Source organism: Bactrocera tryoni, chromosome 2 (assembly GCF_016617805.1).
Source record: "Bactrocera tryoni isolate S06 chromosome 2, CSIRO_BtryS06_freeze2, whole genome shotgun sequence".
In the NCBI taxonomy this organism is placed as follows: Eukaryota; Metazoa; Arthropoda; class Insecta; order Diptera; family Tephritidae; genus Bactrocera; species Bactrocera tryoni.
The window spans coordinates 82,333,767-82,356,660 of record NC_052500.1 but is presented as its reverse complement, the minus strand read 5'-3'; the positions used below and the strand labels follow the sequence as shown (position 1 = coordinate 82,356,660).

Sequence of the window (22,894 nt, the reverse complement as noted above, 5' to 3'; positions counted from 1 at the left end):
CAACAATTTTTCATGCAGCTTTTGCCGCTTTCTAAACTTAATCACCCACACATGCACATAAAAAATCATTGTTTGCACACACACACACCTTGTTAATTTTCAGTTGCAGCCACACACCCATACACTGTAAGCCAGCAGTTGAGGCACTTATTACTTGGCTGCCAGTTTCACTTGCTCGCTGGCTTTTGTGGGCTTTAACACAGCTTTGCATGTTCACAGGCGTTGTTTCAAGCGCATAAATATAACAACAAACAGCGGTGATGATATGAACTTCAAGTGTTTACATACGTTTGTCAAAAGGTGTGAGTAAACACTTGCCAATGTCGGCACCTCTTTGAATATACATACATATATCTACAAACAGAGCTGCATGTACATGTATTAGGGTGGGCCAAAAGTTCATGCAGCGAGTTTTTGAGTTCACGTGTATGTACTTATAGTCAGAGAAAAAAATTACACTAAAAAGAAAACATATTTTACTAATCTTTAAAAGGTGGACGTGAATATTCAAAGTTTCCCATATGAATAACGCCTAAAAAACTCTTTCATTAAAAATACCATAACTTTTGAACTATTTGCGACAAAATTTTCCTTATATCGCAAATTATTGTAGAGCATAAGATCTCTTAAAAAAGTTACCTCAGTGAGATTTTTTCAATCCAAAAATTCTTATATTCATATAAAAGCTTTTAAGATTAAGCTAAAAATTCTGCCATTCAGAGATATATTTTTTGTATAGAGGGCAATTTTAACCTATGAACTCGAACGTCTTTTTTGTCTCACCCTAATTTGCACATAAATATATATCATGTTGTAACTACATATATATGGGTGTCTCACTTGTTTTTGTGTTGAAATGAATGTCCTGTCTTTCAGTGGACTATGCGAGATTAGCCATCATCTACTATAAGCGAAATGGCTATGAAAGGAAATTGACTGAGAAAATAATACAAATTTGTGAGCGGTAGGAGCTGAAACATTTTCTTCAATTAATTAAAATCAGAGCGAATGACAATATAAAAAAACACTATGAAAGAGGAACAGAATTGTAGAAAATTTTAAGAAACTTTCTGAAATTTTTGAAAAACAAAGTAAATCAGTGCTAATTAAAATAAGAATTCGAACACTAAAAGTCAAAAGAATTAAAAAAATAAAAATTTCAAAGAATAGAGAGTAAGGAATAATGATTAAAAATTCGAAATTAAAGATTAGAAATTAAAAATTCGAAATTCAAAATTAAAGATTAAAGACCAAATCTTGAAGATTAGAGATTAAATATTAAAGATTAAAGATCAAAGATTAAAGATCAAAGTAAAAAAATAAAAAATAAAGGTTAAGGGTTTAGAATTAAAAGTTAAAGATTAAAGATGAAATACCAAACATTAAGAATTAAAAATTGAAGAATAAAGTTTAAAAAATAAAGATTAAAACTTAAAGAGGAAATACTAAAAATTAATGGTTAAAGATTAAATATTAAATATTAAAAAGGTTTGAAAATAAGGACTAATGTTTAAAGATTAAGGATGAAATAATAAAGATTAAATATCAGTAGTTGAAAAGGTCTTTTCGTATTTTGTCAATAGATGTCGTTGCAGCCGTATATCTCCAGTGCTACCAATCACATTGTGTCATACCATATACCATAGTTTGGAAAGGTGAGATTTTAAGCTTCATTTAACCAAAAAATAATAAATTCGGGGAAGTTGAAAAAAAATTACAGCTGTTCAAGAATTTGTGAAAATAATGAACAAATTCGCTATATTTTGAAATTTTTGTAAAAAAGGAAAGAATGCCACGTAAGCCCCCTAAGAATTTATAAAGTTTACGGAGACGATGCTGTATCAGTTGGTGCAGCACAACAATGGTGCGCTCGCTTCCGTTCTGAAAATTTCGATGAAAAAGTCGACGAAATTATGGAAAGGGTTGACCAGGACGGTCACATAAGCAGCCATGACATCGCTAACGAGCTTAATATTAATCATCAAATGATTTTGAACCATTTAAAAAAGGCTGGCGACAAAAAGAACCGCGATGTTTGGGTTCCACATGAATTGTATGTGAAAAATTTTAAAGACCGAATTAACAGCTGCGATTCTTTGCTAAAACGAAATGATATCGAATCGGTAACAGGAGACGAAAAGTAGATCAAATACGACAATAATGAGCGAAAAAGATAATGACTCAAGCGTGGTGAAGCTCAGCAAATGGTCGCAAAGCCAGCATTGACGCCTCCAAAGCTTATACTGAATGTTTGGTGGGAATGGAAAGGAATCATCCACTATGAGCTGCTTCAGCCTGGTTGAACGATTGATTCTACATTTTACTGTCAACAACTAATCAGATTGAAGCAAGCAATCGAAAAAACCGACAGAACTGATCAACAGAAAGGGCTTCGTCTTCCATCAGGACAACGCTAGACCACACACATTTTTAATGACTCTGCAAAAACTGGGAGAGCTTGCTAGTTTTGATGCATCCACCATACAGCCATGACCTTTCACCATTGGGCTACCCTTTGTTTCGGTCAATCCAGAATTCACTTAATGGAGTAAAGTTGGCTTCAGGAGATGCCTGTTGTCACAGTTTTTCAATGAGAAACTAGAACTAACGGAATAATGTCTCTAGCGGAAAAATGACAAAAAATGTTCAATGAAAATGGTACATATTTGGTTCATTAAAGTTCATTATAAATATAAAAAACAGTTGAAGTTTGATTAGAAATACGAAAAGACTTTTTCGACTACCCAATATTAAAAATTATTTTAATTTAAGACCAAAGTCTAAACTGTTAAAATTAAATAATAGAAGTTAAAAGTTAAAGGTTGTTGATTAAAATTAAGTATTGAAGATTAAAAATTAATCAGGAAGAATAATGACAAAACATTCGCCATTAAATTTTAAATATTAAAAATTAAAATTAAAAAAATTATTGATGAGAAATTTAATAAAAAGATTCAGAACTTATTTGCGACGAAATTAAAAGTTAATTACCTAAAAGTAGAGAAAAGCCTTGAAACAAATTAGCTCCATGAGAAGAAATGAGTGGAGAACGAAAATTTTTTTTTCCAGCATAAGTGTAGACTTGATTAGGTTTTAATGGTGATACTGTAAAAAAATTCAATAAGCATCTGCATTAGACAGCTCCGAATGTCAGTTCTAACCTTAAACTTTCAAATACCGATCATAAAGACAGAAAATATCATAAATCAGCAGAGGCTTTGACCTGCCACAAGTTTTTCGAATCGGGTAATGTCAGTTCCGGTTATTTCAGCTGGTTGACTAAAAGGATGAGCATAAGCATTTGCAGCCAGGTTAAGGAGAAAACCTTCTTTTCTATAAATACATGAGCGGAAATGGGCAATTTAGTCAAAGTGCAGGAATTACCAAAAATTTACAGCTCCAAGTACCATCACAATAACGAATGTTAAGCGCAATATTTTACACTGCAAGGAAAAATTGATCGGCGATTATTTATTTTTGATCGATTAGCTTCCTCATTTTTCGCATTTAAAGTGTCAACTCAACTGGAAGCCACTTTAGTCAACACGAATCGTGACTTCATTTGGCACTCGCCGGGAGAAATGTCACCAACACCAACACACATTTGTAGAATTCATCGATTAGGGTAGCAAATGGGAAAATGCCTATCAATGATGATGGCACTACATGTGACTAAATGACACGACACTTGAAGTGATGAAAGGAGCATTTAAGCGGTGGCGCTGATACATTTGTGTGTATGTGAGTGTGTAGCAAACTCATAAAGCTAAGCCATTTGGAGAGCGTACACAAAGACCACTTGACACTTGGCACTTGACTGCTGGAGCCACAGCTGTAGGAACCCCAGTGCCCACGGGAATAACCAAACACACACATATAATTGCATATATGTATGTATGTATGTATAACGAACCAAGTCCCCCTTCTCCCTTAAAGTGCAAAGGCATTTGTTATTTTTTATTCAGCAGCTGAAAAAATGCCAAAAAAATGCACAACAAATGAGCTGATAGCTTAGGACAAGCGCAAAAAGAACAGCCGGAACAACAATAGCAATAGCAACAACAATGAAAATGTTGACGATGACAACATCAACAACGCTTAAATGCCAAATTAAGTGTAATTTTTCCTTATTGTGTTTACAACGCGCGCACAACGCTTGACAAATTTGATTTGCTGCCATGAGCCGCAGGCTGCCGGAGCCCCACGAAGTATAGAAAATATGTACATATGTATATGTAGGTGTGGGTGAGCCATCCGTATACTACAAGCAGTTGCCAGTAGCTTTGAGAGGACGACACAAAGCGGTTAGCCTTAGATACTTGTTTGCCTGTCAACTTTGCAGCAACAACAAACAATGTAGGCATACGAGCCGCTAAGCATTACTGACATGTAAACTCCGCTTTGGGGCATATAGACTCACAGCCATGACGCCGGTTGGCAAGGGCTACAAAGTACTTGCCTCTGCCTCATTGAGTAATCGTTTATTTATTTAACTTTCTCTCTGACATACAAAACTGCATACTCACATATGAAGGTATGTATGTATCTGGCGGTTTTGAAGTTCACTTGTGTATGCCTCGGGCTCTCACATGTGCTGTCTATGTCTTCCACATTTGTAATTTCATATACGGTTTCATTGTTTAAGTAAATTTTGCAGATAATTGCTGTTGTCTGCTGAGCATCTTTGTCAATGAATTTTTCAAAAAATTAAATGAGCGTGAAATAATCTGTTTGGCACTTTGAATAATGAAATTTGTCACAAATTACAAGGAGCTTAAGGTGTTTTTTGTGATTTGCGTGTGTTGTTGTTTATTACATTTGATTGCTTGAAGACACGAAAAATTTATTAAATATTTTGCAATGATTTTAAATTATGAAACTAATTGTATAACTCATAAGGTACAGGAGCGGGCCTCGTCTGTAGTAATCCATACATAGAAGGTAGCCTCAAACCAAATGACCACAATTCAGTATTTCAAGCTGAAATCAAGTGCCAAGTGGGCTTCTGCTGTTAACAGCAAGTCAATAAACATTCTAGTGGCTAACCAAGCGCCATTTAAGGTTACCCGTAGCGCTAGTACTACAAGTAAGTCTCATTGCCTTATTTTATGCAAGACATTTTGTAGATAACTGGGTTAATATCATATGGGTACCTGTTGATATAGTAATAGAGGGAAATGAAAAGACAAACGAGCTGACCCGCTCTGAGGTAGCTAAAGACACAATTACCCTGAGTAGCCTCAGGCCATTAATTTCCTTAAAGTTTTGTTTGAAACAAGTGACCAACCAGAGATACCATTCCCCTAAGCTGCCTCCGACCATTCATCTCCTTCAAGAGTTGTTTAAAGCAATGGAGCCTAAAGGGACAACTCAGGTCAGAAAATGACCATGAAGATACTTGATGGTGGAGAAACCAAAAAGTTCCTAATTTTGGCCAATAAGTAGCTGAGTAACATTGTAGAAGTATCACAGGATATCTACTCTTAAGATCTCACTTTCAGAAAATATGAAAAATGTATTTGGCGGAATCCAAATCATTCGCGGAGGATGATGAGATGCTGGAACGATATGTATGCGAATGTCCTGCCTTGAGTCGGATGAATTTACTCAAAACTTCTGAACCGATCGTTTTAAATTTTCATCCAATCTTCTTTGATATGCTCAAACTTAAGATACACTGGGCTTCTCTAAACATTTATACAGAGTTAGGCATAAGACAACCATTGAAGTCTCCGCAACACTGCAGTATATTTAAAGCTGAGGTCTTTACTAAAGCGAAAGCCGCGGAGCCGGCCTCCAGAGTCAACATTTACATCTTGGAAAGCAGGGTAGCAGTGAAAAGTGTTGCAAGAAGTAAGCAACTTACCTTCTACTGGGAGCCAGGTCACAAAGGCATCGAGCGAGGAAAATGAAATAGTGGATGATATTGTCAAGAATGGTGTACGGTTAACATCCGAAAACGTGATAAACATTGGGAAACCCCTCAATTGTCTATACGACGACCTTCACAGAAGCATGGTATAGAAAATCAAAACCCGATGGAACAAGCTACCTCGGTGCAAAACGGCAAAAGTCATGTGCAAAACGGTAGATCGAAAGTACACAAAATTGCTTTTTGCACTCGATAGAAGAGACTGTAGGAAAATGATGGGAATGCCATAGTCACTGTCTGGTGGCGACACACGCCCACAGGATGGGGCTGACAGATCGGGAAGACTGCAGGAAATGTCTAGAGCAGGGCACCAGCGAAACAATGGAGCATCTCTTGTGCACTTGTCCCGCATTGGCAAGACTACACTAAAAGCATCTGTGGTCCACACATTATGATCACTGGAGGAGCTACCGATAGTGAGGCTACAGTTTGTTGAAATTCGCGCCAAGTGCAGACATCCTAAGAGATGACTATTCCTCTTGGACCTTGCAACTGAACTCCATCTGGTATCTTTCAAGGCACCAACTTCAATAACTTCTTTATTGAATGAGCAAAAGTTGTATTGCAGAATTCTATTTAAAGCAATTGCAAAGCCGTTTAGTATATTTTTAACCTCAGAGAACAACTTAAATAGCCTAACCATTACAAGACCCAACATATTTTTGATACAAAAAATCCAAACTTGACGCAAAGCCCTAAGGACAATCGTAACTTTTAACCCCTCTGCGGCAAAATAAAAGTAAACAGGTGCACCAATTTGTAGCAATAAAATAAAAATAAGGCCGCGTTTAATTTTCTTGCTGTCAGGCAATAAACTAACGGCGCTTTCTGTAAGCGTGTGCACGCACTGACAATACAATAAACCCTACCCTGCTCCGCCCTACCCTAAACTCCAACACAAATAACCCGAAAGCCGATAATAATCTGCATGATTTATGCGCCGAACCGAAATGCGCTGATATCGTTCAAGGGCAGAAAAGCGAAAATACTGGCTCGAGGCGAATTGTCAATATGTGGATATGTTATCGAAATTGGCGGTTAAGTAGGGAAAAGGAAGCAAAAACAAAAGCAATAACAATAACAATATAACACAATATGTTTGGCCAAAATTTATATGTCTGTCACAAACTTTGAGGCGAAATATGGAGCAGCATGCGTCATTAATCTTGGTTAGCCCTTACTAGGGCAATCTGACTCTTTTTAAAGCATACTTCTAGGCGTGCAAACAAAAATGCCACAAGAAACGCCACAGAGCAACTCACATGAGCGTATGTTTGTGTGTGGCTTACAAGAATAAATGTGCCAGACACTCCAAACGCACACAGATTAGTCAATTTGTGTATGTGTGAGATGCTGTGAGAATGTGTGCGTACGTTAACCCACATGCTCGCATAGCCTTGGCGACCTTCAAAAAATAAATCAACTCACTCCCAACAAACATTTTAATGCTACTTACGCACACTAGCACAGGACTCTTATACAAGCACACTTACATACACACACACACTTGCATTTGTGAATACTTCGAGCTCGACGTGGAGCTAACTGTAAATCTGTAGGGCGCAATCAATAGGCTTAATCAAGCATTGGCCTTTTCTCGGCTTATTTCTTGCAGCAGACATAGCCAACGAGCGTATATATGTAGACCTACATATGCGTATGTGTGTGCGTTTTAAGCATGTGTTTGTGCATTTCTGTGCCTGCGTTAAGGTGCTGGCTACATTGAATGTGCTAATTGCTAATCGACTGTGTAAAGCCGCTTGGGAATTTTGTGGCGAAAAGCAATAAAATACAAAAACAATAACAAAATAACAATGGAATTAGTAACAGCACGCACAATTCACACACATAACTGTATAATTACAAGGCGCACATACAAACATACACATATAATACATACGTATGATTTATCTCGCTTCTGTCCAGCATTACAGTTATAGCCACAAGGTGTAAAATTGTTCTTATAATCTAGTTATAATGAAATACGGCAAAAGTATGTGTGGCATGGAGAGATTTTGAGGACAAAACTCCCTCGGGCAGTTTGAGATATTCCATGAAATGATACGTTAAAGAATTTAATTAAGAAGCATTCAAGTTGTGGACATACAAAGTTAAGGATTTGTACAATAGATGCAAATATGTCATAAGTTATAGCAGAAATAAATAAACAATAATGCTTTTGTTAGGGCATTTGTACTCGGAAATTGCCAATAAGCTAGAGAACTAGAGAGATGCAGATTTCCGCATATTTCCACAACATATTTTGTACGTTTTAAGCCACTTCACCGAGTTGAGACGTTTGCGAGCTAACAAGAGAGTTGTGGTTGGCAATTGGTTATACATAACTAGTCCACAACTAGTTCATAATGGACTAGTATCTCAAAAAAAAATTTGGAGTTATTTTTATATTTATGTAGAGATTGAGTGATTGTAAGCCAACAAAAAAATTTAGAAAACTAGCTACATTGTAACTACTTACGGACCAGTGTACAACAAGTTATTATTTTTTAGTTAATCACTGAGTTAAGACGTTTATGAGCTAATATGAGAGTTATTGTTGGCTTCTTGTTATACATACATAACTAGTCTGCAACTAGCTCGTAATGGACTAATACCGCAAAAAATTCCAAAATTTGTAATACTGCCATGTTTAAGTAGAAATTTAGCGATTGTAAGCTAACAAGAAAATGTTGAAATTAACTACTATGTAACTAGTTACGGACCAGTAACTCGTGGCAAACTTAATATGTCAGGATGTAAAAATTATAAGCAACACAAAGCCTGTGTTTTTTGAACTGATTACAAAATTTTTACTTTCACTTCTTTCTCTGCTCACATACCGACGAGGGACTTATGACTGGTGCGAAACCGCTAGATAAGAGACGCTTTTTCACGAAAGATTCCAAAGTCAGAAGGAAAGCTGTAGTGTTAGTTTTCTGTAGGGAACTGTCTCTAAAGCATAGACTTAGGCTACCGGAGCACTGTAGTATTTTTCAACCGCAGGTGACCGTCATCAAGGTAGATGCGTTGCTCCGAAGTTCAAACTTCTTTCAGGGAAGTGAACATTCACGTCGACAACAAACAGCAATACGAGTTTTGCGCTCGCTCCCTGTGCACTCAAAACTAATTAAGGAATATCCGTCCTCACCAGATGCAGCATAAAGTTTATTTATTATAATACTCAGCTGGGTGCCTAGCCAGATTGGAATCGCTATTAACTGAGCCGATGAGTTCGCAAGAGAGAGCAACGTTGCTTCCATTACATCTAACTAAGAACGAGTTGGGTCTAGGTTGTCCTCTCAAGCTTAGCAGACATTGCTCAACAAATAGGTCCTGTGGACCTGCGAGATCTTTTGCGCCTGTTAAGACACGCAGGAGATTCACTGAAAGACTGTCTGTAAGTAAGGTTCATCTTGACGCAATCAAGAGTTTTTACTGATCATAACCAAATGTCAAAGTTGTAGGGAAGAGGTGGAAACATCCAGACACTATCTCCAGCGTTGTCCAATTTTTGGAAAACTCAGGTTAAAATATTTATAACAGCAGACAAGTCTTCAGCGAAACTTGCAAAATCTTCGAAATTGATGTAAGTCGCCTCAGCAAATTTGTGGTAAACTCAAAGTGCTTTTCAGATACTTAGGAGTATTTAAGTATCACAGAGGCGCTGCGTTCTCGTCCATCTTTGGAACGAAACTTTACCCCAACCCAACCTATCGCAGATTAGTTAAGAAAACCATTTTGGAAGCTTTATTGAAAATTTTCTGATATACATAAGTAAGAATTTTACTTTTCTGAATTTTGTGAAATATCTTCCTTTCCAATTTTTCCATCGCAGTTTCGTTAAACTTTAAGAAAAAATTATTTTAGAAGCAAATAGCGAAGTTATGCTATAAATAGAATGTGAGAGCTATCTTCAAGCGTCTGGATTTTTTCTATTCCACCCTCTTCACTACACTAAATCGCAAGACTGCATGTAAATTGCGTCTAAATTTTATTTTTTGCTTTCTTTTCTCTAAGAAAGACAATTAAAATTTAATCACATGCTTTAATCAGCGCAAAGCGAATTGACTCAAGTCAAAATGAATACCTTAGCAACAACAATTAACGCAATTGCAACAAACACAGCTGTAGTGCCACTGCAGAGGCACTTGTAAATAGGGTGCTCCCTCGTCGGCAACTTCCACCATCCACCCCCACCAGCGAGACCACCCACACGCCAGCAGCGCCTGTAGCACAGACTGTCGCCTAAATAATGTATAAATAAACTTTTTAATTGTCACTAATTAATGAAGCAAATTCCCTGTCAAGAGCACTGTCACAACAACTTAGCGGAGAGGAAGTGTGGCACAAGCAATAAAGCTGCAGCCAATGCCTTTTTGTTAGTATATATGTATGTTGATGCACAGCAGCAGCTTTGAGAAAAACCAGCAGTAAACTCCTTAGAGCGCGTTATTAATCGTGTCGGCTGCCGTTTTATTGCCTCGCCACTTGTGCACTTGCAACATACGAAACGAGTGTTGCATGATGCACTCAAGAACAAAGTGTAAGGAGTCGGGGACCCGCACGAGCGTGGTAGGGCGCGACTTATAAGTGGCGACAAAGTAATTTGCATATAAACAGCAAATACAAAGCGGGAACGAAAAAAAAACAAAAGCAATAACAACAATTTGCGTATTGATGCCAATATTTCGTGGCAGCAACAAAAGCACTGCAGAAAAATCAGTAATAAAACCGAGAACGATAAAAAAATGCAAAAACCCCAACAAAACAAGCACAAAATTGCAATAACAATACAAACTAGCATTTTTTAATGGGCTGTCGTCCATTAACATTCACGCACTCATGTTCATTATGCAACACGCTGTGCAAACAAAGCGGCATGCAACAGCGCTGTGGAGGAAATATCAGCAAAAACATCGCTGCACAAATATTGCCAATAATAGTCATTATAATTTGCATACTGTCAGGCGCATTTGCAACAATAACAGTAAACAATGTCATAATGCTTTGACATTTTTGCCATAAAAACCGCATTTTTTCTGCGCGCGAAACGCGAACCATTCAGCCAATGACAATATTTCGCAGCTGATTGGCAGCATTGGCAGGCACAATGTAGCCATCAATTCAATTATAGTCGCCAGATAGAGCGTGGCAGCAAAGCGAAATGAGCAATTGCAAATACAATTAGGCTTATATTGGCTTAGACAAGAACTAGTTTGCTACTAGTTAGGAGGAAAACAACTTTCAACTTTTTTTGTTGCTTTCGGTTATACTTTAAGAGCAATTTAATTCAGATGGGAATCTAACTAGACTTATATTAGCTTAATCGCGAACTAGTTTGTAACTAGTTACGACGAAAACAATTTTCAACTTTTTTTAAACCATACTTCTATAGAAGTACATTATTTTAGGTAGAAACTAATCTGACCAGTAACCAGTTTCAAAGTAACCAGTACTTTAACATTCTACTTAGTAAAAAAAATTGAAAATAAATTCTAAAAACTGTTAAAATAATAAGAAGCTAGATTTATTTATGGCAGCAAAACTAACTAGTTTTAGTCAATTAGACTTACATATAATAGCTCAAACACGAACTAGTTTGTAACTAGTTACGAGAAAAACAACTTGCACGTGTTTTTTCGTTGCTTTCCATACTACAATAGAAGCACATTATTTCAGATAGTAACTAATATGGAACTAGCTCCGAAGCAACCACTTTTGGACCAGTGCTTTAACATTGTACTTCCTTAAAAATTTTATATAAATTATGAAACTTGTCAAAATAATAAGAAAATAGATCTATTTATGGCAAAAAAGATGATTTCAGTAAAATTTCTCACTAATAAGTAGACTAACTAAATAGTTACCATGTTGCTAATCACAAGTTTAGTAATTTTGGTGCATAAGAGGAATAAAAAAAATTTTCGCTGCTCACTTTACGAATACTTTTCGGTAATTTAAAACAGTAGTTTCGAAAATAGTTTAAAGAGACATAAAAATTACTGATGCGGTAAATCTGGGGCTTTGTCTTTCACTGTGCAGAATGCCCAGTCGTCCATCTGTTGCACCAGATCCAACTTCTTACGTTCATTTGACAAACATAAGTACCACAGATCGAGCTGCGAATTAAATCGTTAAATACCAATCGGTTTTCACCACAAACCAACGCTTCTATGCCTGGTGTTCGGTTCGGGGTTGGGACAACAATTTTTATGATGCCTAAAAAGCTTCGAATTAAAAATGGTTGACTCGGAACCAGTTTTAGACTCATAGTCTCTTGTTCAAAGTTGTTAAGAATAATTCTTAGAACATTCCCCAAATATGCGACTCAGACGATCTAAGTGGCATTTTAGATTAGTTTCTTGAACCACAGTTATTGATGCTTTTCCGGCTTTTGCTTTCAAATAAAAGGTGTGACACGCGGATTAGCGGGAGTTGAAAGTTGGTGGGGATTGATTGATCAGACTAAGAGTCGAGCAGTCTAGTTGAGCTCCGTGATACCGAAGAGGTTTCTTTTGGTGCATATGCTGCATAAAAGTCCCTCCAGGCCAGGGTTTAACTCAATGTCAGCACGGATAAAGATCAATCCTGCGATCCAAAGAGGGTTAGATTCTTAAAATAACAGTCTTAGCTAGATAAAGATAAGCCCGGTATCTTTGAACCAACTGTTGCGGGAATTGCGGAGATTGGTTACAGAATAAAAATCCCTTGGAGCCATGGTTTTACTCAACGTCAGCCCGGATCAATAGGATAAAGAGCTACCCAGAGATCCAAATAGGGTTAGATCCCCGAAATAACAGTCTTAGCTGGATAAAGTCCGGTACTATGGCGGTATCTTTAAACCGGCTGTTTTGGGCATTGAGGAGGTCGTCCTGGCGATCGGTTGCGGAATCAAGGAATTCAAAATTTTTCAGACCGTGGAGTTTTTTTGTTTGCAGATAATTAATTAATAATTATCGATAAGGAATTATGTTGAAGCCTTTTAGAGCATACGCATCATAAAAATTCCTTCGAGCCCGGGTCAAGAGAATAAATACCAATTCTACGACCCAATTTGGGTTGGATTCTCGAAATAACCCTTTAGCTGGATATGGTCCGGAACAATCGCGATATCTTTAAACTGGCTGTTGTGGGAATTGTGGAGGTCGTTCTGGGGACCGGTTACGGGATCCTCGAAATAACAATCTTAGCTGTATAAAGTCCAGTAAAAATCTGGTTTCTTCGAACCGGCTGTTTTGTAAATTGCGGAGGGATCGGATACAATTTTTTTCAAAATCTATCGTATTTCTTCCGAAACAAACCACTAATATAATGAGTATTAACCATTATATAACTACTTTTTAACTAGTAAAAAGCAAATCAGTTTGTGAAAAGCTTAGTTATCAACATTTATGCTGGGTATACTTTCAATATTTGTCAACCATGGAAATTTGAGCCTAGTTCCCCTCCTGCCCGCAAACCAAAAACCACACAACGCACCATAACGGTTTATATGTTGATAACTTTTTGTTGCATCATAATTGTATTGTATATTTTTAGGCGCTTAAATGCAAATTAGCTAATTGAATTGTGTGTATGTGTGTGTGTATGAGCGAACGAGGTCTATCTCGTTGTTTAATCACGCCTCCGTTTTGCCCCCCAATAGCAGACTGAATTTGCTTGCGGCCAAATTTTGGCATATAATGGTATAATGGCGGGCATTTTTACAGTGTGTGAGTGTGGTTTTGAGCGCTAAAATATGCAAATGCTTGTAGGCGAGGAGCGCGCAAGCGGCTTGAGGTTTGCTGATACTGAAATTTATGCGCACATTTAGTAGGCAACTTTATGCGGCAGTCGAGCGCATATTTTATTTCGAATTTAATATTGAATTGTAAGAATACAAACGCTGCTTATTTTGTGTAAAAAAACTTTTTATTTATAAAAATTTTAATTTGAGGTTATGTGCGCGCATTTTCGCACTGCATTGAAATCATGCACTCCGACGGCTTAATTAAAATGCAGTTATTTCAAAATATTGTATAAAAGTATGCGTCACACCTCAGCGCACTAACTGTGAAAGCATAAAAATACAAACAATACATTTTAATTTAAAAGTTGCTTTAGCGCTTGCGTATTGCCATTGTTGCTTATGACTTGGCGCTTATCGACGGCGAATTTATTTATTTTAAGCCTGCAAAGCTATAAAAATATTATCCCTGCACTTACGCTATCTAGCCATTTGGCCTCGCTCGCTTATTTACTCACCATTATTGCCGATGCTGCCGCCGGCGCCTCCGCTGCCGCCACTACCGCCGCCGCTGCCCGCGCCGACCGCCAGCAGCCGCTCGCTGAGCGCGATAATTACAAGCGCGCGACACAGTAGCAGCGCGGCGGCGCATGTCATTTGGCGCGCACATCCCAGGCGGCGCGTTGACATTGTGGTCGGATACAGTTTCATAGTTGGACACAAGCGCGCCCTTGTATGTGTGTGTGTCTATGTGCCTGACCGTCGGTGTGTTGACAAAATTCTGTTGCAAGCAGCAATACAAAGCGTTGTCGCGCTTTGTGACTCCAGCTGCTGCTGCTACGGCTGCTCTTTATAAACAATTTCGAGTTGCCACCTTATTTGTATTTAATTAAATTATGGCAAAATGGCCGCCGCAATTATACCGACACACGCGCGCGCAAGCTGTGCTCTTTTTAATTACTTTGTTAATAATTTTTTAATGGCTTTTATTTATTTCAACGTGACTGCCACTTTGTTTTTGTACATACACACACTGGCACACTTACATATGCAGTTGAGCGTTTGATTTTATTTTCATTTCAATATTTCACATTTGCCACAAACAAATTGGTTTTATGCGTATTTCTCATGTTTTATACATTTATTCTATATGCATATTACATAATGATGCGCGCATGTGCCTGTGTGTGTGTGTGTGTGTTTGTGCGCACCATTGCTAATTACTGACCGATGCAATCACTCGATTAACTTTTTTCCGCCACTTGAATAGTCAGCCCTTATTGCGTATGCATTGCATTTGTTTACTTGAAATGCTGGCGCTCTGTTGGTTTTTCATTAAATGATATTTTAATTGGTATGCGTTGCCTTTTTCCGCTTGCGTGGCGCGAATTCCTTTGCGCTCTTCAACAGTGGCGGGCGTTTCTTCGCGCTGCCTTCAAATTGGCGTTTAACATAATTGGCTGACGCATTTGTGGTTCAACATTTTAGCATTTATTCAAGCAGTCATGCCGCGCACCTTTGCTGAGATCCACACTGAAATTTAAAATGCAAAATTATTATTAGTTAACAGTTATTTACTATAATTTTTTTTTGTAAAAATATATACAGTAGCTTGCCAAAAAATTACATTTTATTTGTTTTTGTTTTCCGCAAGCAGTTTTGCTGTTTCCACTTAATGAAAAATTAACTGGACTCAAAGTAACTAGTTTTGGACCAGTTCATAATTATACAGTTGTTTTAAATAACGAAGAAAACGTTACTACCACATTTCTTGTAACTGGTATCAATGTGTGTACTCTTGAACTAGTTCATATACTTCTATTAACAAACAAAATCATCGGTATATGCAGGTTTTCAGCAACTCAGTAAAAAGGTAACTACTTTTTGACTAGTTACAAATGGAACAAATGCTTTAATTAAGAAACAAAACTTGAGTTTCCACTGTTCTCTAAGTAACTACAGGACTAGTTCAAAATTACACAGTTGTTTTAAATGACGAAAAAACCCAAAAACACTTATATCTAAATTTTTTGTAACTGAGGTCAAACTACTTACTCGTGAACTAGTTCTTGAACTTATATTAATAAACGACCATAACTCCAAAAACAACGATTTATGTGTGTTTTCAGTAACTCAGTAAAAAAGAACTGTTTTTTAACTAGTTGCAAATGGAACAAATGCTTTAGCTAATAAGCAAAACTCTAGTAACAGTTATCTTAATTTTCTTTTAACTGGACGGAAAGTTTCTAGTTGGTATATTAATATTAAAAAAAGAATTTTATTTTGGTTCGCCAATAGCCTGTTTGCTATTTTTACCCAATAAAAAAGTTTTTAGTTCCAACTGGTTTCTAAGTAACTACTTTTGGACTAGTTTAAAACGAACCAGACCGCAAAAGCATCGCTATTTGAATGTATGTTTTCAGTAAATTTATTTTGGTTAGTCTCCGTTGGGATTTTTACTTTTTTCACCTAATAAAAAATTTTGAGTTCCAACTGTTCTCTAAGTAACTAATCTCGCTATAGTTACAAACGCAATAGTTGCTTTAAATAACGAACAAAACTCTTAAAACAATTATTACTATTATTTGACAAACTGGACTTAAAGTAACAACTCGTGAACTAGTTTCGTCTCTAACTGTTACTTTAAAACTAAGAATATAACTCCAAAAACAGCGATATAGGTTTTCAGGAATGCTTTCTATGTAACTTTGGTGCTAGTTCCAAAGGTACAACTTAAAATAAAAGTTGAAAATTATAAATATAAAATTTTCACAAAATTTTTGTTCGCATGTAGTAGAACTAAGTACTTCCAAATATTAAAAATACACTTCACAAACATAAACCACTGCATTTCCATTCTTAAAGCAAATCTACACAGATTTTGGCCAAAGCATGCACAAGCTTATGACTACCGTTGCATCTAGACTCATACGAGTATAAACCAGCCGGCGCTAATTGAAATTTACACTTTTTTGCGGCTGATTTCCTCTTTCCCACAAGTTTCGTACGTACGCGCCGCATTTAAGCGGATTAAACGCTGCGTCGCAGACAGCAAAATATACGAAAGTTGATCAACACATACGCGCCGAGAAGAACAAAAAAACAAACTTGACATGAAATTCGCAGGAAATATTACCGAATTTCCGAGTCTACGTTAATAGCGACCAACGGTACGAATGAGTCATAGTGAGAGAGATTGAGAGGTAATGATGAGATTGAAAAAATTGTATAAAAAAGTGCTCCACGTTTTCCTACTAAAATCCTTTGAACCCCTTTAAAGAGAAACTAACACTTAAAACATCAAAATTCCCATAGATAGTGGTTATTCCCAATAAAAATATTTTTTTTCAGTGTAATTAACTCATGTACAAAATTTTTTTTATATTTTGTACTCTTTTCGGCAAAAGTAATATATAATCCCACTAAATTAATTTAAATTTAATTTATTAATTCCACAAATAGCCTTTAAATCAGTTTTTAATACTATTAATTAAAAATTAGCTGCAGAATGCCTTTGATAGTTTTTATTTAGCGATATATGAATCATTAATTGTTATGTGTATTGGTATTGGTATTGGGTTATGACAATGCATAACAAAGCCACAATTTAATTGTATTTTTTTTACAAACTCCTCAATAAAAAGCGCTAATTTATTAAAGTTATTGTGTTATAAATTCGAGTAGATATAAATATATTGTGGTTCACGTAAATGTACTCAGCAAACTCGCTATACATACTTTACTCGCTTCAATAACTGTACTTGCTATACTCGCTCTATACATTGTACTAGTTGTACTCACTATCCTCGCTGTACTACTTACTTTACTCGTTATACTTAATTTATTCATTTAACTTATTTTACGCGCTATACTCATTTTACTTGCTACACTTAATTTACTCGCTACACTTATTTTACTCGCTATACTCACTTTACTCGCTATACCTACTTTACTCGCTATACTCACTTTACTCGCTATACCGACTTTGCTAGCTACAATTAATTTACTCGCTACAGTTAAATAAATCGATTTACTGACTTTACTCGCTTCACTCACTTTACTCGCTACACTTAATTTAATTGCTATGCTTACTGCAGCCGCTGATACTCACTTTACTCACTACAACTACTGGCTGTACGCTCAATACCCGTTGTACTCGCTATCCTTATACAACTTTCAGATGGCCATGATAATTTTTAAAAACAACTGTAAGCATGAAAAGCGAAATGTTCTGGCTATCGAAGTAGTGAACAAACTATTTTAAAACACCTACTCACTCATCGCCAGTCCCATTACGAGCGACATCATACTATATGAGTATAATCACCATCTGAATCATCACTGCCAACAACATCATTAACAACAGCAACATTATCACCATCATCAATATATTACACTGACAATGTTGTTAAAATGTCCATAAATAATTTACAACTTTTAATTAAACGAAAATTTCAAATTAAATTATTTTCAATACAAAATTCAATTGAAGAGCTCATGCGCAATAAAGTAAATAATGCCACTTTATTTGCTTTTGCTGTGATTTGTGAGGGCAAATAAGCGCCTCTATTAATATTTAATATTTGGTTGTAATTTTACATGCAAAGTGACCGGGTGAAAATGGCGAAAATTGTAAAATTTAGTTATTAAATTGAAAATAAATGAAATAATAAAAGTTGTTTGGCAATTTTCATATAAACAAAATGTAATTTGACACAAATGTGGAACGAATAAATGAAAGGAAAGGAGCAGTCTACAATAGAAAAAGGTATAATTTCTAGTCTAAAAGAGAGAAGTATATAACCTCAAATATGCTTTAGCCTTGTTATGACAAGGTCTATGATTTTCGGTAAAAGTTCGATTAAATTGGCAGGCAAGGAATGAAAACTACAAACTTTGCTTTGACACCAGGTTTCAGTATTGATCTCTACAACACACGAGCCGCTAAAACATTGGAAAAGAAAACTGAAAATATTTTATTAAAAACGTCATATTAATTACTTAAATCTCATAGTACAGTGGTGGAGCATGCTATAACTTAACTGAAGAAACGTCTTAATCGAAGTATGTCGGTAAGCAGTTTCAAGACAAATATTACAAATAGATGTTCACGTTATCATCAGATCTACCTATTTGCGATAATGAAATACATCTCGCTTAAGTCGGTCTCATTTCTGAAATTTTTAGACCGTTTTCTCGGGTTCGAGAAAACCTTATTACAAACAGAGAACTATCAGGATCATTTTCAATAGGCATTTCATATAATCTGAAGTTCGAGAACACCTTTTATACGATCAGGCTCTATACCGATCAGCTTCCAAAAGCATTTGAACTGGCTTTTCTTTCCTTTTGTAACGACGATCTTTATTTTATACTACAGATGGACGGTTCTATAAAGAATATATACGTTAAATATATCGTAGGTATGTATAAATGATCAGCGGGATGAGATGAGTTGTTTCATCCGCCACCCGTCTGTATATACAATAACTAAACCCTCAGTTTTGAGCTATCAGTCTGAAAATTTTCACACGTTTTTTTTTTTCAACAAGAGCTTGTTTGTCGCAATTGCTGACTTTGGACAAATATAGCATATATGTAGCTGATATACAAACTAAACGATGGGCATCAAATCATTGTATGGAAAACTTTTTCATTTGAGGAGATATCTTCAAAAAATTTGGCATGGAATATTACCAAAAGACGGGCAAAAATTCCTGAAGAAATTGACCCGCTCGGACTATTTCAGCGTGTAGCTTCAATGCAAACTGATTGGCTAAAATCAAGTCCTTGTAGGGAAAACTTTTTTGTTGCATAAGATATCTTCTCAATTTGGCATAGATCATTTTCCAAAGTAATGCTATAATCTCCGAAAAAATTGTTCCGATCGGCCCATTTCAGCGTATATCTGCCATACAAACTGATCGATCAAGATCAAGATCTGTTTATACGCTTTTATGCTGTAAGAAATATCAGTGAAGGGTATTATGGATTCAGTGTGGCCGAAGTTAACGTTTTTTCTTGGATTTTATATTTTTTTGCAATTTTCTTGGATCAGTATGTCGTCACCTAAAATTCAAAATAACCTAACATCATTTTTCATAAGTTTACAGGCGAAGGAAAAACGATATAATAGAAACCACTCACATTGATTTGAGGTTTGGTTATAAAACGGTTATTTATGTGTTATCATACTCTAATATTAATTTGAGATTTGGTTATAAAACGGTTATATATTGGTTATCGTACACTAATATTGATTTGAGTTTTGCTTATAAAATGATTATACCTGAAAGCGGAAGCTGGAATTTTTATGCTACAAATATGTAATATGATGTAGTGAATTGAATGATGATACGATATCAAGCCATAACCGACTTCATAGTATTCGCGCACTCAAACTACTGGCTTTGAAGGATTCTCATATGGAAAACTCCACTGAAATGTTACTCGATTTCTGACTACCGTTATTTCTTTAAATAATTCAAGATAAGCATAAGCAGTTATAACGGGTGTATGTGTAACACAAGTGCAACAAGTATACCCTAATATCGTTTATTTTATATGTAGGACGATGTAGGCTACATGAAATATAAATAAAATTCCAAAGAAACCATAAAATTTGCAATCACTTTAAAGTCGAGCTTATGAATAATAAATATGTACCCATTAAAACACGCATATATGTACATATATACTATGTACGTGCGTATATATGTATGTATGTATGTCACGCACGAGGCAAAAGTCATGACGGGTCACGCATAAAGATTCATTTAAATTTTATTAAAAGAAACAGCAGCATGGCTTTAAAGCACAGTAACTGTAAAAAGGACGACAGAGAGACACACTCGCACACACACACACACACATTCATGTGTGTTGCACTACATGCCTGCGTGGTTCACCATAAACGCCGTCCACCGCTGACCGAGTTCGTTGTCATACAAAAATGTGTGTGAATGTGCAATATCTATATATACACACATATAAATGATATATGCTCATTCGTGTTTGTATTTGTATTAGTGCGCAGCAAGTACACATGTTCCTGTATGTCAGACGGACACAATGCAAAAACATTTTAAAATTTATTGCCATGTTTGCCAACTGTAAAGACTTATATCCGGCAGATGATATTTTATTGTTTGTGTACGCGGCGCTATTTACATGCACACACACGTATACACATGCATGCGCATACGAACAAAGTTGCATGTGGCGTACTCGAATGACCGGCGCAAGTCACCGACATAAATGCCACACACCGACACACACACACACGTATACACCTGCAGGGAAATGAAATTATATTTGCCGACGTATGTGTGTGAGTGTGTTTGTGTGTTGGTATGTTGCGGAAAACGAATTTGTGTTATCCGTCAAATCATTCAACGGCATTTCGTGTGGCCCGTGGAAGCAGAAAAAGGAACTCACGCCGGAAAGGATCATTCATTCATTCATTTACTTGTGCTGGGGTCAGGATATTTACTCTTGACGGCTGTAGCGATGAAGTGATTGCTGTTTGCAAGCAAAAACCCACTCGATGAAGGGTTAATATATGAAATTAACTGTTATTAGAAGAACAAATACAAGCAAATGTACATACATAAATGGGTGCCTTAATCCAGAGGCATAAGAAATAATTTAAAATTTAATGGGACTGGCTATTTAAAAATTGAAGGTGCTAGAGTTTTTTGAAATAATTTACTAAATAATCATTTTTTTTGGGAAAAAATTATTTTCTTATAGATTTTAGAAAAGTGAGGAGTAAAAAAGCTGAGAAATGTTTTGATAATTTTTTATGAGAAGAAAATGTATTCTCATATTGAACTTTTCAAAATAGGGCATACTAAAGCTCTGAAATTTTGTTGATAATTTTATATCGAGTTCTTAATATTACAGTTACATATTTCGCAAGGAAAAACTTACTTTTACTGAGAAATTTATATTAAAATAAGAAAAAAGGTTAACTTCATTTGCACCAAAGCTATAATACTCTTTTTAAGGGCATTTCTTATACCAAAAGACTGTATAAACAATTTGTATCTTGATTTTAATCGGTCAATTTGTATGGCAGCTATATGCTACAGTGACCTGATCTGAACATTATGATCGAAAATTATACCGTTAAAGTGGACAATAAGCAGAGCCAAATATCATGAGGACATATTGTCAAATAAAAAAGTTTTCCATACAAAGACTTGATTTCGATCAATCAGTTTATATGGCAACTATATGCTATAGTGTTTCGATCTGAACAATTTCTTCGAGGATTATAGACATACTTCGAGTAATAATCTGTGTAAAATTTTGTTGAGATATCTTATCAAATAAAAAAGTTTCCATACAAGAACTTGATTTTGATCGACCGTTTGTATGGCAGCTATATGATATAGTGTTCTGATCTGCACAATTTCTGCAGAGATTATACTATTTCCCTAAATAATAATCTGTGCCGAATTTGGGGAAAATATCTTGTCAAATAAGAAAGTCGTTCATACAAAAACTTGTTTCCAATCGTTCAGTTTGTATGCCAGCTATATGCTATATTGATCTGACAACCGCGATTCCGACAAAGAAGTAACTTCTGGATAAAGAAATGATGTGTGCAAAATTTCAAACAAATATCTCTAAAACTGAGGGATAAATAGAACAAAATTCGTGGAAAACATAATAACCCTTTCCAGGGTATACAAATAAAACGGTTCCAAAAGTCAACTTTTATCACGCGAAAGACCAAAAAAAATACACAAACCCACAACTGGACTATTAGTGACTTTTCGCGAAATATATTTGCATATATTTGTATACACATACAAACACATGTTGAATAAATTACGGTCACATAAGCCAGAAAGTATGTAAATATTTGGCTAAGCACAACAACTTTTTGTACATAAAATATGAGCGGCACTTTTTTGTGTATGAAATGATATATGTATATTTAAATGTGTGATGTTTAAGTGACGCTGAGTCATACTTGCAATACCGGTGTGCATTATTTACTTAAGCACATTACGCTTGCTTTTATGAATGCAAACACTGGCGGTGTTTTTTTAAACTCATGGAAAAACGTACATATGTTTGTATTGCCGTTTTTTTTAATTTGTGCACATGAAGTGGGCCTATTGAATAAACAAAGAAAAAAACTAAAAGTAAAAATATGAAAAATTAAAATATTTGTTGGCTGATGATGGCGCTTTATTGAATTCATGTGCAAAGTTGCTACTTTC

At 35.9% G+C, this 22,894-nt stretch overlaps 1 protein-coding gene across 1 annotated transcript in view; it reads right to left on the bottom strand.

Annotated features, from left to right (window-relative positions):
- The window catches only part of LOC120768879 (interference hedgehog), a 221,041-nt gene extending 206,672 nt beyond the window's left edge, over positions 1-14,369 (bottom strand). Inside the window, exon 1 of the mRNA XM_040095632.1 lies at positions 14,177-14,369. Coding sequence (XP_039951566.1) covers positions 14,177-14,369 — 193 coding nt within the window. The remainder of the gene's footprint in view (positions 1-14,176) is intronic.
- Between the last annotated feature and the right edge of the window lie 8,525 nt (positions 14,370-22,894).